At 40.5% G+C, this 13,242-nt stretch overlaps 1 protein-coding gene across 1 annotated transcript; it reads right to left on the bottom strand.

The window, feature by feature from the left end:
* Positions 1–1,621: 1,621 nt before the first annotated feature.
* On the bottom strand, positions 1,622–4,787 carry LOC146510288 (15-hydroxyprostaglandin dehydrogenase [NAD(+)]-like). The gene is made up of 7 exons (XM_085174101.1): positions 4,630–4,787; positions 3,832–3,955; positions 3,272–3,378; positions 3,097–3,193; positions 2,883–2,959; positions 1,946–2,103; positions 1,622–1,831 (listed from the first exon to the last, which is right to left on the bottom strand). The coding sequence occupies exons 1-7, from the start codon at positions 4,720–4,722 to the stop codon at positions 1,708–1,710; spliced, it is 780 nt and encodes a 259-aa protein (XP_085030227.1). The 5' UTR covers positions 4,723–4,787; the 3' UTR covers positions 1,622–1,707.
* Positions 4,788–13,242: the final 8,455 nt, after the last annotated feature.

Here is a 13,242-nt window from a genome sequence, read left to right as displayed (position 1 = left end):
CAAATATCAATAGTATCGATGCCAACGCTGGTGTTGGTGTCTGATTGATACTAACCTGATAGGATCGATACCTCAAACATGCATTGTGATAAATGTTTTTCTGGTAAGTGTCACATCTGTTTGATTTTAAGCCTGTAACACATTTAAACAAAAGAAAGTTGATTCCGAGACGGGCACATTTACAAAAAACTGCAGTTTCAAAGTACATGAAAACCTGAAACCTGTTTTGTTGCATTAAGTAGAAAATTAACGTTCTGAATTTCTAAATTGATGATAATTTGTCTCATAAATCGTGACACACTATATTTTAAAATCAGCGATATACTAAGTAATTAAAGCTGTAGCATTAGTGGTACAGAGTACTTCTTAAGCCGACCCCTTAAGCAGCTGAAAGACAGTTCTCAATACCATCAAAAAGTTTTAATTATTTAGTAACTCACTGATTTTTAAACAAATCTACAAATTCAATGAAGTGTTGTTATGGATAAATCTGCCCAGCAACAATGTGACATGAATGATTAATGTATACTCTTACTTTGAAACTGAAACTTTTGTACCATTAGTAATAGCAAGTGTTTAAGTACATCTTTGTTTTAGGCTCTTGCACATGTAATACCAATTGTATGAAGGCTCGGGGGCTCATCAGTTCTCTACATTGTGCTGATTTTCGATCAAATACTCTGATTTTGTGACTGCTTCTTTCAGTCCTTTCTCATTTCATTCGTAGCCTTTAGTCACATTACTCCACCTTGCCGTGTAACCTTTTAGGTAAAACCATTGTCTAGACATACTTGAGTGCAGACTAGCTTCCCCTTTTTTTTTTTTTTTAAAACATCTTTGTTTTGGTAACTTCCCTTTCACAGCTGACTGTGGGTGATAATTCTTAAGACAGACCCGTGTGTATCTATGAGAGATCTGACTGCAGTGCCTTCAAACAATTGGTGTGATATTTTGCAGTGACAATGCATTTTCCCTTGTGGTTTGTCATTTCGGGTATTGGCAGAGGAAGTCGATTTCTGTTCACATAGTTTATTCTATGCCGGTACAGTAACTGACTACATCCCTGTCAGGCGCGAGTTTGTTTAAATAGGGGAAGAAAAAAAGTTACATCTTTGCGGTGTGTGGTGCCTGCAGGGCTATTTCTTGCTCTGAGCTATAGTATTCAGATGCAGTCAATATTTGAGCCATATATTTGTTCTTGCTAGTGTGAGGCCAAGCGTTGCCATATGAAACTCACAGTCATAAAGACTCCTTAGGTTTGAGTTCCCCCTTTAGGGCTCTACACTTCTGGACTCAATATTCAGCATGTGGATAAAACTAAAAGCAATTTTAATATTTGGTCACCTTCTCCAAGCAAGCATTCCTATACAAGCTTCTGTCGATAAAACACTGCATTGAGACATTTCAGCCAGGACCTGGAAATGTTTTGGAAACCTGAATAAAATCTTGCTTCTGTGTGGTGATCAATGTTGATCAGTATGAATACATCTGCTACCTTTATTGCAACACTACAAGTTTAGCAGCTCCTCCTACAGTCAAATGGTTTAAGTGTCAGTCTTGTGCAATAACAATACTGAAGTTTGCCAGTGGCAGGATGTTGCAGATCAAACACCCACACAGATATATTTTAATCTTTTATTGCAGTACATTTCATATGTTCTGCAGAAGTTGAAACTCTTTCCTGAAAGACTGAAATATTGTCATGAGCTAATCAGTGGGCGATGCTGGAAAAGTTACATATTTCTTCTCTTTTGGGAGAACTAGGAGAGCTTCTCCATTTTTGGTCTCATCTGTCACGAGCTCAAGGAAGCCCTTGACTACTTCTGCAAGCCTGCATCAAGAGATACAGTTACCATGAATATTCATGTCCACTGCAAAATACTTTTGAAAACATAATGCAATGTGTACAGACATTTTAAGGCTTTGTACAATTTTAGAGACTCACGTTAACACCCCAAGTTTTTCTATCAGTTCCTGGTTGGCATCTGCCAAGTTGGAGAATTGTCCCAGTTTGGACTTGATAGAGGAGAAGAGGTCTGTTTGAACGAACCCTGGGCAGAGGGCATTCATCCGTATACCATAGCCTGATGCAACTGAGGCAGCCTAGTAAGAAAAAGGTTATTTACATTTTGTGTAGCTCTCGATTCAATAAGGTGCTGAAAAATGGTCACAGGAGAAAGCTGGTGATCGAGTCCACTCGAACACCAAAGGGAAACTGAGCTTTGTGACCTGCATGTTCTCCTGCTAGCAGCAACCATCAGATGATTGCTACACTAGTCAGAGGCATGACATGAATAGCAACAGTAATCAGGTGTGTCAGGATATCCTCCACCCTGTTATTCCACCAGCAGGATTAACTGACGTTACAAAGCAGGATGATCCATGCAATTTCTAGTTTCAGTTCTTCAATACCATGTGCTTCAGTGTATGGTGCCAGTCCATTCCCTTGTGCATACTTTTGTTGCAACAAGTGCTTTGTGGAATTACTGTTGCCATTGTGTTAGTCTGGTCATTCTGACCTAGCATTACGCTCACAACTGATGCTTGCCGATTTTTTTTCCCCCAGACCATTTTATGTAAACTCTAAAGTGTGCTGGAAAAACCTAGTAGATCAGTTTCTGAAGTACTCAGACCCACCATGCCTGGTTTAAAATCACTTCAATCATCTTTTTGATGTCTCTTTGAACCTCAAGTCATATTGACCCAATCAACTTTTACTGGCTGATTAGACAATGTGTCAATGAGCAGTTGAACATGCAAGTTATAGCAGTGGCACAGTTGCCCTAATAGCCAATGAGCCCAACATGCAGCTTACATTGACTCTCCAGACAGTACAAACAAATTGAAACTGATTTTTCCTGAAATTGTGTCAGTTTCCTTACCGCAAATGCTTGAGTAAACCCAACCACTCCATGCTTAGTGGCTGTATACACAGGGCAGCAAGACAGAACGCCAATACCTGTAGGATGGGTTGCAGTTCAAGTTCAACTCAAGTTTTCCTTTAGCAGTCCTGATAGTTCAGGCTGTTCATGATTTCAAATGAAGTGACTACTACTGAAGTGGTCTGTTTAGACACAAACACATCATTTTGTTTACCTGCCATGGATGCCACATTGATGATGACCCCTCCACGACCCCCAGTCAGCTTGTTCATGTGCTCGATAACCAGGTAAGACCCCCTAATACAGCCACCCTACGACAAAAGGCATCCAAGACATTTGCAATCTCTTGCATATCTGATGTTGAGTAGCTCAATGTGAGTGTTTCTTACAAGGTTGATGGCAATAGTTTTCTCCCACATTATCTCATTGAAGATGCCAGCATTGTTGACCAGGATGTCAATTCCACCAAAGGTTTCTACAGTTTTCTGAAAGGCAGCTTGAGACACCACAGGAATAACAGTCCTTTCAAAAGGAAGTGACAAAATTCAAGCCAACAATAAAAAGACAGATTCATCTCTAGCCGTTTATTGGGAACTACAAGAACTGCTGCAGCATTCCCAATTCATGAAGCAACTTTAAGATGACTACAGAAGCATGCCAACTACAACTACCTCTGGAATCTGATCAGCTTTATTAGCAGCAGCTACATTAGCAAAACCCCTGTGCTCTGGTAAAGTTCTGGTGGCTCATTGACTCCCACATGAGCAGCAAGTAATGTCTCATGGTCTGGAGCTCCAGCTGCTGATAACTGCTCATACTGTGACTCAAGGTGGTGAGGTCGAGAAAAATTCACTGACTGGAACAAACTAAATCTACAAGTATTTAAAGGAAAGCAGAACACACACACCTTTGCCGCCACCATTTACATTTTGTTGTGTATGCATGTTACCTTTGATCTCCTCTTCTGATTCTACGTTGCACAGCAGGAACAGGGCTCGGTCTGGTCCGTGCTCTTTGTTCAGGGTTTCAACTAAACTCTGTCCTGCAGTTTCATTCATGTCCAGGATGGCCACCTATATGTGCAGGACAACACATTTGGCATTTTGTTTTTGGTCACATCCTGCAGTGAAATGTTTTGATTTACCCCCCCCGTAATGAATGGTTTTAGCCACAGACACACTAAAAGAGGAGGTCAGGAACCTGTTTCTTTTCCATCCCTCAGTGAGAATGAAAATTTTGTTTTAATTCATCAGACAGAGCCTTCCTTGGTCCATTCTTGCAAATACAACCCTAAAAATAAGTTAAATGTCATTGCTTAGAGTTTAACAATAAGTGTTACCATTTTTAGTGAAAGAGCTATAATAAATGATATTAAATAGATAGCAAGTTTCCCCTCCAACATCCACCTTCCAACACCACAAATACAGTCATTTGGTGGGCAACCAACTTCATACCAGGGGGATAAACTGAAGACAGCTTAATAAAAGGATGCAATTCAAATCAGACTCATTCATACCGACTTAACCTGTATCCGCTTTCAAACTCCAAATAGGCCAAGCAGTAGTCTACTATGAGTATTTGATTTTAACTCATCTATGACTAGTAAAACTAACAAACTTATCCACTCCTGCAGTTACATGCTCATATTCATCATCACAAATTTACTCATTTATTGCAGGAAAAAAAAAGTATTCAACCTCAGCACTTCAAAATGTGAAGCACAAGAATATCTGATCTCAAACACTACCTTGGCACCATTTTGCAGAAGAAGTTCAGCTATTGATTTTCCTATTCCCATCGCAGCTCCGGTCACTACTGCAGTTTTACCATTGAGAGCCATTTCAGCTGTTTCACAAGAAAAGACTAGATTTGCAAGGAAATGAGAAAATGTTAAGCAGAGAGAAGTTGTGTGCTTTTATATGTCGCTGGTCATCAGGAAGCCATACAATTTCCAGCTGGAATACAGGCAGAGGCAATCAGAGTAAGTGAGTGCACCTGTAGGAGGTGTGGCTCTGCTCACTGAAACTTGGCCCAACTCAATAAAACATCATTTGCCCTCATTTATTGAATGTTTTCTTTGCAAGCAATAGCAACTGTTTCTCAGACTTACTGAAGTGGAAACAGCCTAACTTAGTACGATGTGTTTGATACAGGCAACACAAATAAGTTAAATATTTTTGAGCTAAATCCGTCACGATAAGTCACTCTTCAGTTTGACCAATGAAATACTTTGGAAATGTTTGAAATCTATTTTGGCCTGACGTTCATAAATCTCTTAATCCCCACAGCCATTAGTGGAGCTGCATGTGGCCAGCAGATGGAGGTATGGAGCTGTGCAACTTTGTGGCCAGTGTCTCTGATCTACTGTCAGAAAAGTGAAAGAGAATGTCAAAAACACCTGATTTTCAGCTTTTTTCTGCTTTTACCTAATGTTTTGTTTGTTTGTTTGTTTTTAAATTCAAGGAGAGTAGCCCAATGTAAAGTTGTTGTTTTTTTAAAATCACATTGTAAGTGGGTTTTTTCTAAGGCCTTCAAGTGGCAAATCCAATTAGCCACATGCATTTATGAGGAGTGCATTCAAATAAACAGCCCAAAGTTTTTTTAGGAAGGAGTTTGAGCAGCAGTGCTATCAGCTGGTCCAGATAGCTGAGCCCACTCGACCGATATGACACTCCACTGGCTGGCTCAAATACTCCATATGCTGACTTTAATATTTAAGCATTAATGAAGCATTTAATAATGCTGATGAGTCAAACTGATCCATTAACAGAGGTTCCAGCACAACTAAAGCCCGGTTATCCCAAAGTTAGCTTCTAGCAGGTCATAGGCTGAAAGCCTGAGACTCTTTGTGGAGCCCGAGAAAGCATGAAGTTAAATTCAATCCCAAATCTGATACTAAGCCAGTGCAGTGAAGCAAGACCAGCAGCACTCTGAGCTAACACTGATGTTAAAGCTCCTTAATATGAACAAGTGTGGAACAAAGTGCACGGGAAAGCATCTGGCATGCAGTCTGTAGGGGTCTGGAAAAACATTCCAGTACAAACAGAACTTATTATGAGGAGTCACAATGAGTCACTGATTAGATTTTTAGGTGTAATGGTTAATGAAGCTGGATGCTTTCTTGCTAATTTAGCTGCTTTTTATTGCATTTACTGCTCCTCTGCTGCTCTGCAGGAGACACAGGAGGGGTTATTGTCATCAAAGGTCAAGAAGCTGTCTGATTAGTTTTATTCAGTGCCAGGCAGAGAAAGCAGGTTTAAGCACGCATGATATTATGCATATACAGTGTATTAGTCATACTTATAAATACTGAGCCAGATACTGAGCTGTGTGTGTGTGTGTGCGCGCGCACGTGCTCAGGACACATATTGCTTAAAGGGTTTTGAGTATAAACGTAGACGGCAAGACTGTGCAAGTTGATTAGAACTGTAGAACTCATTGTGTGGGCTTCTGGCAAAATATTTCTGTCACAACCGCTACAAATATACAGAAAGTATTGCAACAGAAGCGGCGCATTGCTCACACTTGATGCTGATAACGATGATGATGCTTAGCGCTTGAAATATTTTCTCTTTTTCGTTCAGCCCATTAAGCAGGAAGGTCAGTAGCCGATACAGTTTTATGAACTGCATCACTTTTGTTTTTGCAGCTCCGGCAACACACATAATTGCTGTTAGGGCAGGGTGGGAACCTCAAGTATTAATGCGATGTGACTCAACAGCCGTCCTGAACTGAACAGCAGCTCAAAGAAAGCAGTTTTTGCAGCGTGGATACTCTGCATCCTTGTGTCACTGAGGTATGTGCTTTTTTAGGAATTTAAGTGAACTAGTGATGTCATTAATGACCCCATTATATAAGAATACTTTTGTCACGGCTCTGTTTCATATATCTATGATAGATATTCTAAAATGTTCTAATGAAATGCTTCTGGTTTTCAATCATTTTATGCAAAAAGGAGTCTTTAAAAGAAACCATGTAGAAAGATCAAGCCTGGAATTGGAAACAGCTGGAATACCAGCATCACTCTCCACACTGAAGTAGATTTCACATCACTGATGAAGAAGTCCCTGCTCCAAAACTGGCACCATCAAGCTCGACTGAAATTTGCAGCTGCCCACGTAGACGAGCCAAATGTGGAGTAAAGGTGAGGCTTTCAAAACTTGTAAAACTATGCCACCTGTCAAGGGTCATGCTGGTAGCTGAGGCACTCTGTTAAAGGTAAAGCAATTAAAATAATTTCTCTTTTTTTATTGAATTTCTTCGCCCTACTGAGGCGCACCTGTTGATATACATCCGAGCCAGCACCTCTTTTTTTTGTCTTTTTATTAATGGTGGTGGCAGCATCATGCTCTGGGGCTATTTTGCTGCCAGTTGTTCTGGTACACTATACAAAGTGGGTGGTATTGTGAAGAAGGAGAACTACCTCCAAATTCTTCAACGGCACCTCGGATGAACAGCTAGATGGTTGACACTTGAACACATCTGGGTGCTCCAACAGGACGATGGTCCCAAACACACATCAAAACTGGATTTGAACAGATAAAGCAGGCTAACATCACAGCTGTACATCATAATGCAGCATGTCTCATTCTGGTGTGGAGAGGTTTGCAGAGCTCTGGTCCTGAACTGCCACTAGGTGGAGCAGAGAGTTGATAGCAGCGGTGGCCACATGGTGATTGATTGCCTGTTTCAGTGAAGTAATTTCATCACTTTTTTGTAACCATAAACACATGGAAGATATCAGTTGCTTTGACATTCAGACTCCTAACTTCTACCTTTCACAGAAATTATAAAACATGAGTTTTATACTTATCCGGTGCTTTAAAGATTACTTTTTCTCCTTCTATTTCTTTTTTTTTTTTTTTGATAGAGTCTGCTTTATTGGCTGAACTGTAAGAAACAACAATCATGAGACCAGCAGCTGATGTAAACATCAAACTTTAAGACTGACGGGGCATATTTTGCTAAAATTGCTCCACTTTTATATTTTCAATATTACATTCCTGCCTTTTGTCAAACCCCAGGCACACACATTGTTTGTGATATTCATTCTTGTAGCAGGAATCATTATGTTTTGGGGGTTGTCTATAGATGTGTCCCATTCATGAACGCCATTGGACTTTAAATTTAGCTCAGATGTTCACTAAGACTGAAAGGAGATCTAACTCAACTTTACAGGTAAACGTGAAATAGCATGAAATTAAGTGATGACATTAAATATATCTCAGAGGGTTAAAGTTCATCACCACTGTAGATTCATGATGTTTGAAGAAAAAGAAACTGCAATAATTCTGCTCATTATTTAGCACCATACTTAGAGTTTGCGATCATACTTTGGTGGGATGCTGAAATAGTGACACTAATCTTTAATGCCCGCGTATTAAATTCCTCCTAAGCCTCCACCATATTATGAGTCAGGACAGTAATGGACGTAAACTGCAACTTCACTGCTGGAGGCATGCAACCGCAAGACGATAATTACAGTTTTGTCTCTCTGCTGCCGGGAGCCTTGGCGAGAGGCGTAAGTGTCATATCCTTTATTGCCTGAATCTTTTTTATTTTGTTTTTGAAACTAAATTAATTAAATAATTAAATAGAATTAAAAAAATTGATTTGACAGTGAAAGTGTTTCTCTTCAGCATCTTCTAATCACTGTCAGCGTAAAGTTAGCAAATCTGGGCTGTGAGTCATATATGGAAATTGTGCTTTATCTGTACGGAAGGTGCTCAGCTTGTGTCAAGTTTTAATTAAAATAAATACACTCGACTCTGATAAGAATTCTGCTTGTCTTGTCTGAACACCTTAATCAAACTTTTCAGTACCCTGCTAGCCCTGACATGAAGTCTGCTTAGACAGTCTCAAAACTATTTTCATCAGCTTGATGTGTCAGACGTGTGAAAGGCCGAGTTATAAAATGCCCGTTAACTGTTACAAAAAATATCCTTTCAGCTCTGCGCATTCACAAACTGGGTCCACAAAGGGCCCCCGAGCTCGTCTTGCTTACAGGGCAAATCCACCATTTAACGGCTTTCAGCTGTGATTTGCTGACCAGCTGCTGACTTGTGTTTTCATCCCAGTGGCCCATTGCCATTTCACTGGTGATTACACTGCTAAAGAGCTCCAGCGAGCTGGACAATGCCAGAGAGCTTTACATGTCACCAGTGTCATCGGCCGCAAAGAATAGGCAGCCGCCAATGAACAAAATTTGAGCCTGTTTACAGTGTGAGGCCGTGATGGGGGAGGAGCAGGGCTGCCGGTGTGTGTCTGTGTCTGTATGTCGGTATCTACAGGAGACTGAGTGCAAATGCGCAGAGATTATGTGGTATGAAGGTGTGTGGTGATTGCTGGAACTTAATAGAGCGGGGTTTTGTTGGTTTGCCAACAAAGATAGTGGATCACACCTCACTCCTCGGTCATTCACACGTGTTTACGTGACCCTAAAAATGAGAGGCAGCTTCATTCAATTGCACAATGACCTAAAAGCCAATGAGTCAAGAAGCAGCTCCACAACAGACCTTGTGGTGGTTTGTTGACAAACTGCCATTCTGCTGTTTGTCACACACACACTTTTTGCATTCATGCCTTTAAGCACACACAGCAATCGGTCAGTGTTTAATGACAGAATAAAAGCTTTAAGTTTAAGTTATTAGAAGTTTTAGTTTCAGAGTCAGCGTACCCTGACGACAGGGTGATCACATCTGCTGTAAAGGAAGTCGTCACATGTCATCAGTCATTGTGTCAAGGTTTCAAGCGTTTTTGCCCTGTCGGCCTTTTGATAGACTATCAACCTGCCCACAGTGTACCGGGGCAGCTGACTCTTGGCCAAAGTCAGCTGGGAGAGCTTCAGGTCCTCCTTCCTCATTATTTGGAGCATTGTAGCCACAGCTGCCCTGGGGCGCACTGACAGAGGTGAGGCTGCCGGACACTGGAGCCACCAGGCCCTCTGACCACCACCAGTAATGCTCCTAACTGAAGGCAACAGGTGAAGTATCTTGCCCAAAAACACAACGACCGAGACTGTCCGAGCCAGGGCTCGAACCTTCCGATTACAAGACGAACTGCCAACTCTTGAGCCACGATCGCCCCATTATTGTGACATGTATGGTTTGATTCCGGGGATGGAAAAACTTGAGAATGAAAGCAACATAATGAAAAGGAACTGGACCTGTGATCAGGTTATATTATGCACAGCATTCTCCAAAGTCAGTGCCTTCCTCGATCTTTTCAGTCAGCTAAGTCACTGCTCCTAACTGCGTTACTCCTAATGTAACTTTTTTAACAATGTGGAAATACATGTTAGAGATTTAACCATGTTGGATGTTTCAGACAGATGCCAGTACCAGTGTCTCAGAGAAAAACACCTCCAGTATTCATATATCTGGTCGATATTAGTTTTAGAACAACATGTTAAGAGTTACATTGCAAAAGGAAAAATATGGCTTCATTGTATGTTATCGTCCAGGATATATTTCACAAACTACTTAGAAACTTGTAAACCGTGCATTCAGATCCACTTCACCACAAAAACAATGCCAAATTTATAAACGATAAACCTAAAAACCTTTCTTTTTTGGCATTTTTTTCTGCATTTTGTTATGTTAAATTAAAAAAAAACAATGTTTCTTTACTGATGCTAATCAGAGAACTACCGTATGTGCCAACATCAGTATATCTGTGATAGATCACTGCTAATGCTAATAGCATCCACTATAATGTGAATATAGCCATCAGACTCTAAAAGTTTATAAAAGCTGAACTTTATATCATCAAACATATAATAAAAGCCAGAATTTAAAATTCTAACTACACATGGACCAATGATAAATACACTCTCCAGCCACTTTGTCAGGTTTTCAACTACTCATTAGCGCAAATATGTAGTCAGCCAATCACATGGAAACAACTCAATGCATTTGAAGTATGCAGTCATGATCTAGAGACCCTGCTGAAGCTCAAACAGCATCAGAATAAGGAAGAAAGGTGATTAGAGTTACTTAATGATGCCAGAGGTCACTTAAATAACCACTCGTATAAACGAAGGCATGCAGAAGAGCATCTCTGAATGAACCTTGAAGCAGATGAGCAACAGCGGCAGAAGACCACTGGACCAGACTGGGTACCAGTCCTGCCAGCCAAGAACAGGAACCTGAGGCTATTTGCAGAGGATTTGACAATAGCGACTTGGAAACATATTGCCTGGTCTTATGTATCTTGATTTCTGCTGCAAAATTCAGATGGTAGGATCAGTATTTGACACAAACAACATGAAAGAATGGATCCATCCTGCCTTGTATCAGCAGTTTGGGCTCATGGTGGTGTGATGGCATGGGGAATATTTTGTTGGTAAACTTGGGGCCCTTAGCACCAACTAAAAATTGTTTAAATGTCACAGCTTACTTGAGAACTGTTGCTGACCGTGTCTGTGTCTTCTGATAATCCACCTCGAGTCATCAAAAGCCTCAGATCATCACCAATGGTGTCTTGAACATGACAATGAGTTCACTGTACTCGAATGGCCTCCAGAGTTACTAGATATCAATCCAAAAGAGCACTTTTTAAAACAAGAGCTGCTCTTTTGGAATGGGAGATGAATGTGCAGAAATTTGTAGCAACTGTGTGACAAATTAATCTATACGACAAAGAACTGAAACAGTTCTGGAGACAAAAAGAGGGACCAATCCAGTACACGCATGGTGTACCTAAAAAAGTGCCCAATGAGGGTATGTGACATATTTGCCTATAATACCAACAGAAATTCCTTCTTTCAGCTTAATGTACATGAACTGTAGCAGCAAAACACATTCCCAAAATGCAAAAGAGCACACATTGAAATAGGATTTCCAGAGGTTGAGAGTTCGGTCGAGGACAGGTCAGAGTCAAATTTCACCTCCACACATTCGTTGATCACTGGCTCTCAGGATAACATCAGGCTCTCTGTGCAGATGAGGAAACAGGTGAGTTGTAGGCGTGGAGCAAAACAGAGTCACTTTTCACTAACATGGTAATCCAACACTCAGGCAACAACCGAACGACTTCTGTCTTAAGTAGTAGCAGGATGTGCAGGAACAAAGGGCGAGAGAGGACAGGAGGACTGGAGGACAATGACAAAACTACCATGTTACACTGCTCTGAACTAATTATGCTTTGTATGTAGTCCTCCTGAGCACAGCTGGTGAACACAGTCACACTCAGAAAGCCACATCCCTTAATGAGCAGACTAAGCCACCATCTGACCGATGCTGCGGTGACAGCATCGGTCACACACATTTTTACCACATTTTGTGTATTTTGTGTATGTCTACTCAGCTGTGTGTTGTGTTGTTGTCATGAATTGAGTAGCCCTTCAGAGACAAAAGAGAGGAGGAGAGAGAGGGAGATTAGGAAGTATCATCAACATAGGTCTGATGCTGATGTGTCATGTGCTATTTTCAATCAAAACCACAAAAGCATCAGCACTGCACTGTTAAAACCTGACACCAGAAAGTGAGATTAATGATGTCAGTGTAATAATAAAATGACTGCAAAGACAATCATTTACAATTACACAGTGATTAGATATTACAGTTTCAAGTGTCGCATTGTTTACACCAGAGTCGCACAACAAAAGATAAAGAGTTGCCTGGGGTGAAACTATTTCTCAGAGGCCAATGATTCTAGGGAGATGGTTCAAAGAATTGGGGATCTTTCCTCATACTCCCTTTCTTTTCAATTATCACTGCCTCCCTCGTTTCATTTATTGATTCATAATATAAACTCTCTATTTTAATGTCTCAGGAGGGTCTTAGATGACCTTAGGTAAGCTACTTCCTGTTTGTTTTAGATGCTGATTTCATCCAAGTTTGCTGCACAACATTCATTAGGTCTCGTGCTTTATGAGATAAATTGGGAAAGTGTCCATCAAGTGTTATAATTGTGATGGTAAACAAAGCGCCCCAGTGCCCCACATTAAAACCTTTGGTCATCAATTTTTATTGCTTTTCATTTGTGGAATAAGCAACATTACAGGCTGCATCCAGCTGTGCAGATGCATTTATGTCATTCAGACACTGTTGTGTTGTTTGAATGCTGTGACATGCGACATGAGAAAGCCACTGGAATTGCACATTATTTGGCTCATATATTAAAAGTGAAATTATGTATAATGCTGTCGGAGTTCACTTTTCATTTTTGCTAAATATTATCACTTTTGTTGATATCTAAATGACCTAAAACACTTCAGACCTCTGAATTTATGGTTCATGTCACAGTTTTGTGTCATGTCCATCCCTGTGTGGTTATTAGTGGTATCCACAACATGATCAAGTTGTATGCAGTCATGCATACTGTTCTTATAAGACAAGCAAGGGCATTTATTCAAACA

The sequence above is a fragment of the Neolamprologus multifasciatus genome, chromosome 10 (assembly GCF_963576455.1).
Source record: "Neolamprologus multifasciatus chromosome 10, fNeoMul1.2, whole genome shotgun sequence".
NCBI lineage: Eukaryota > Metazoa > Chordata > Actinopteri > Cichliformes > Cichlidae > Neolamprologus > Neolamprologus multifasciatus.
This window is presented reverse-complemented; position numbering and strand designations above follow the sequence as displayed.

What these genes read in the sequence shown, in the direction of transcription:
- LOC146510288 (XM_085174101.1), bottom strand. Translation starts at nt 4,722, where the DNA reads ATGGCTCTCAATGGTAAAACTGCAGTAGTGACCGGAGCTGCGATGGGA. An exon ending in TTCTGCAAAATGGTGCCAAG is followed by an intron (nt 3,956 to 4,629) that starts GTAGTGTTTGAG and finishes CTGCACATATAG; the next exon opens with GTGGCCATCCTGGACATGAA. An exon ending in AAACTATTGCCATCAACCTT is followed by an intron (nt 3,194 to 3,271) that starts GTAAGAAACACT and finishes CTTTTGTCGTAG; the next exon opens with GGTGGCTGTATTAGGGGGTC.